Source organism: Mesitornis unicolor, unplaced genomic scaffold (genome assembly GCF_000695765.1).
Source record: "Mesitornis unicolor isolate BGI_N332 unplaced genomic scaffold, ASM69576v1 scaffold15375, whole genome shotgun sequence".
NCBI lineage: Eukaryota > Metazoa > Chordata > Aves > Mesitornithiformes > Mesitornithidae > Mesitornis > Mesitornis unicolor.
The window spans coordinates 4593-9159 of record NW_010185012.1 but is presented as its reverse complement, the minus strand read 5'-3'; the positions used below and the strand labels follow the sequence as shown (position 1 = coordinate 9159).

Sequence of the window (4567 nt, the reverse complement as noted above, 5' to 3'; positions counted from 1 at the left end):
CAGCAGGAATTTGTTCACAGTTTGTACAGTTTTCTGTTGCTAAATACATCCTCTGTAAATCTGGCATAGTGCTTACAGAGGGGAAAAAATAGCCTTGTTAGCAAGATAAAAAATTCTGTGACTAGCATGGACATTTAAATGGTGTACGTGTCATGTATTCCTACTGTGACTATACCTCCAGAGACAGTAAAAGAAAATGGTTCACATTAAAACCCAATACTGCCATACAAGAATAAAGACACTTGACCTTGTATTCACATTTGAATCTCCTATGCCTGAGCTCAGCATTTCTGAGCACTCAATGTTCCATCTTTGTCATCAATAACTTCTGATTGCTGCCAACATACTAATGGAACTTACTGTTGCACACTTGCTAATACACTTGGTAAGATTTTTACCAGTATAATTAAATTAGACTTGAAACTAAGGACATGTCTGGCTTTTTAATTTGTTATCTTTCAGATAAATGGGGTAAGCTATAGGAAAGCATCACATCTGGGGAGGGGGGCAGGGGGGGAGCGGGTTGAACAAGAATCATTACCACCAAGACAAACTGCGGATACAGTCCTTCTTACAGTTTGTCTAGTATAAAAATTCTGTAAGAACAGAAAATTCTTCAAATTATGAAGGGCAAATGCAATTCGACTTGTAAAAGCACCACGTTCTCTATTAAGGCCTGGATCAGCTTCGTCCCAAGAAAAAGAACCCTCTAATACTTCTGGAAAATATCAATGCTTGGCAAATTAATATCCATGGCTTGGGATAAGGAATTGGAAAGAGTATCCGTTACCTGCCACCTTCCCACATTTCAGAGAGAACAAGAGCACACCCATGCCGCATCCCACAAGCAGAACAAAAAGCACTGAAAGCAACTTTGAGCTAGAGGGGAGATCAGTAACAAGAGCCTTGGTGGTCCATGTTTCCAGCTCACAAGGATCTTGTAGACATTATTTGACTAGAAAACAGGCATCTGAATAACAGAATAAAGCCTGCCAGAAAAACACCGAACAGCAACCTCAGAGCGGCAAACGGGAACTTCAGAGTATCAGCTCATCTGGCTCGAAGGGTGTATAATAAAGGCAGGGAGGAAGCCCAAAATAAAAACACTGTTCTCTAAAGCACTTTTTGCACCTGCAACTCTTCCTTCAGTTGTTAAGTAAAAAGCAAGATTGCTAGCTCCTTTCATTTCTCAGGACCTGTTTATCAAGCACGCTGCTCTAACTCAGTGTATCCCTATGATAGCTCTAACAACTGCACTATCCCTCCTTTCTACAGAAGGTGGCTAACCCTCAGCTAATTAAATGCATCCATTTCCCATCTCTTCTGGAAGCTAAGACATAAGTATTTATTTTGGTCACAGCCAACCTTTTATCAATTTCTCTAATCATAAAAGCAGATATTTACGTAAGGCACAGCAATGTCAGTGCTAAAATGAATAAGAAAAAACAAACTTGAAACTTTTCTTAAAATTAGAAGAAAGTTTGAAGGAGACAAAAATGCTAAAGATAATGCCTGGGAAGTAATTTGAGGAAAGGAAAAAAATACTCTGTCGTGCTGTTGTCCTAAAAGAACATCCTAAGGCAGAAATCTAGGGCTTTCCTGTATTCACTAAGTATTTCAAAATAACATTTTAAAGAAGAAATAGTACCAGCCTAACAATTTCAGGTGTAGAAAATATCCTAATTCTAAGTCAGCTGTACATAGTTGCATTTTCTCTCCCAGAGGAATCGCGGAAGGCAGCATATGGGATCAGTTGTCTCTGTAGTCTAGGAATGAAAAACCACTGGGGAAAAAAAGGTGGCATTTGCAGGATGAGGGGGGAGAGAATTTACTTGTAACGGAGACAGTAATTTTACCATTTACTGCTGACAGTAACTGAAAAAAGCACTTGTATCTTTCAGCAAGTAAGTCCGCAGGTGCAAATTTTACAGAATCTCTGTTTTCATTAGAGCAGTTTACAGCAGAGAAGCTTGTAGGAGCACAAAAAAAAACAAAAAAAAAAACCACCACAAAAAAATTAAGAAGTATGAAATGTAATGAAGTTTATTCACACAACTTTCTACAGTAAAGAGCCTCAGAAATTACCAAGACTATAGTGACAGTAAGCAGACACAAAAAGGGGAAAACCTGTTCCAGTGCACCTTGTGTTTTCCAGGCTGCACATCACCTCCCCCTCTGCACAGAAAGCCAACAATCATGTGAATGCAGTCACCAATTTGATGGGGGAATAAAACCACATTAATCTTTTGCGCATCAGTTGTCCTTCAGATCAGTAAGCTGAAGTGAAAACTCTTCATATACTCAACTGCTAGATCCAGAATGAAAGCAGTGGAGGAGCTTGCCTTCCTCCTGGGGAGAGAGCAGAGGGAAGGAAGCAACCTGCTGAAATCGTGCCCCCGGTCACTCTCTTCTGGCTGCAGCTGAAGCAGTTTACAACACGCCTGTCCTTTCTGCTTTCCACCTTGCCAGAAGACACCAGCCCCCAAGATGCACAGATATAACTGAAGGTACCCACCCTGGTTCTTCACTGGTGCTGCCGAAACAATCCAGCTCAGCTGGAATGTCTTTGTTAGCAGGATTTTTCCAACTTCAGGCTCTTTAATTTGGTTAGGCAAACAAATGTACTTAATGTTATGTTAGCACGTTTCATACAGCAGATATCCCTAGCTGAGGTGTGGGGAGAGGAATGTTAGGAGATCAGAATAGTAATTTCTAGTCTGTGTCAGCTGCAAAGCTAATGCAATTTTTTACTTGCAGAAACTATAAAAGCAAAATACTTGAGCAGGAAGATGCTAAAGGTAATACCTGTATCACTACCAAGAACTAATTGAATTACGCAATTCCAGTAGCTTATTTATAAATTACCCTACAAACAAGGGCTCATCAACATAGAAATAACTACAGAAACACTAAAACCTCATTAGTAAATAGCCAAAATGTAACAGTAGCCCCATAACAGCCATGCTTGCTCACTATTTGCATCTTGTTTATCTTTGAAGACTAACCATTAGCATGGCTCCACAAATGCAAACACCCAATGCTGCTACAAAGCCCTGACCTACATCTCACCACCTGCCTGCAAACCATGGGTTTCAGCTACAACAGCCCTGCTAACAGTTAAGCACCGAGTACAATAAATCCCAGATCAGCTAAGGTCTGAGAGATGTACAAAGCACAGTATTCCTGCTGCAAGGTCAACAGCAGTTTGTAGCAAGACTTCTCTGTGACAGAACCACCACTATTTCAACAGAAATCTGCAAGGAAAAAAAGTCATAATTGGGGAAAAGACTAATGGAAAGCTCAGGACTAGACAGTTCATGTTTAATTGATTCCCAATGACATCTCTTCCCCCTTGGTAACTCTCAATTAAGCTGTTTAATTAGAACAGAAGGACCCAGCATGTGTGAACACACTGCATTTCTACAGTAGACCTCAAGCACTTGTCTGACTGTAGCCAGTTCCCCTCATTACGAAGTTCTTTACAGCACTACTGTATTGACTAGCAACATTTACTTTAAGAGAGAAATTCAAACAAAACCTTCTGCTTCTCAGCTCTGGAAACTACGACATTCGGTCTTGCAAATTATTAATACTTTGACCCTTTTCCCAAAATTGTCCTATATTCTTGGGCAGAAGCTTCCAAGTACTTATTATATTTATTGCAGAAAGATACAGTGTCAGAGAAAAATGTAACAAAGGCTACTGAAACAGCTGAGAAGTGCTAAAGCACCTTTTCGCTGACTATAAAAATATAGTAAACTTCAAAAAGAGAGAAACTGTCAATGACTTAAAAATAAATTAAGCATAATGTATCCATGGTATCTTTTTATTGCAATCAGAGGTAAGAGCTATTAAGACCTATTTAAATGATTTAAGGAACTAATTTTTCTTCTGCAAGTTACATCAACTAGAAACAAATATATAAAAAAAAATAAAATAGAGCTCTTATAACAGTTTTGGCAGTTCCTTATGTTCTCATCTCCAAAAAATAATAATCAGAACTTTCTGTTCTCTTTTACTAGTAAATTTGGAAACAGAGAAAGGTTAACTAATTTTTCACCTTGGTTTATTTTTAAGTTTTTGTGCAAATCTGGATTACGACGTAACAGCATTTACAGAATATGCATGTACATTCAGATCTGAGCTTTTTTAACCCAATCACAAATAGATGATTTGATTAAAACTATGCCATACGTCATTTCAGTAAGACAGAACAACAGAGCTATTTAATCTGACATTGCTTTATAATGCGTAAGAAAATGTGAAAATGTTCATGGGTTTGTCAGGCTTCCACATCCACATTGAAGGCTACCAGGTGAGGCTGTAAATGGATCTAAAGTTGGAACTGTGGAGGCAGGATCTAAGAGAGCTTCACCCAGCCCAGCTGGTATCCAGATCCCTTCTCTTCAATGCCTCAGAACAACTAATGTCAAAACATTAATTGGTTTCTGTGACCATGCTTAATCCTTAGTGCTACCTTTTCAACCCCAACTATAATCCTAACTCATCTTTGGGAAGGCAGGGGGGAGTAAACCAAAGTTTCCAAGAACAGCACTTTAACTTTTTT

At 39.0% G+C, this 4567-nt stretch overlaps 1 protein-coding gene across 1 annotated transcript in view; it reads right to left on the bottom strand.

Annotated features, from left to right (window-relative positions):
- Positions 1 to 833, bottom strand: part of MAP3K4 (mitogen-activated protein kinase kinase kinase 4) — a 63817-nt gene extending 62984 nt beyond the window's left edge. Inside the window, 1 exon segment of the mRNA XM_010184690.1 lies at positions 791 to 833. Coding sequence (XP_010182992.1) covers positions 791 to 833 — 43 coding nt within the window.
- Between the last annotated feature and the right edge of the window lie 3734 nt (positions 834 to 4567).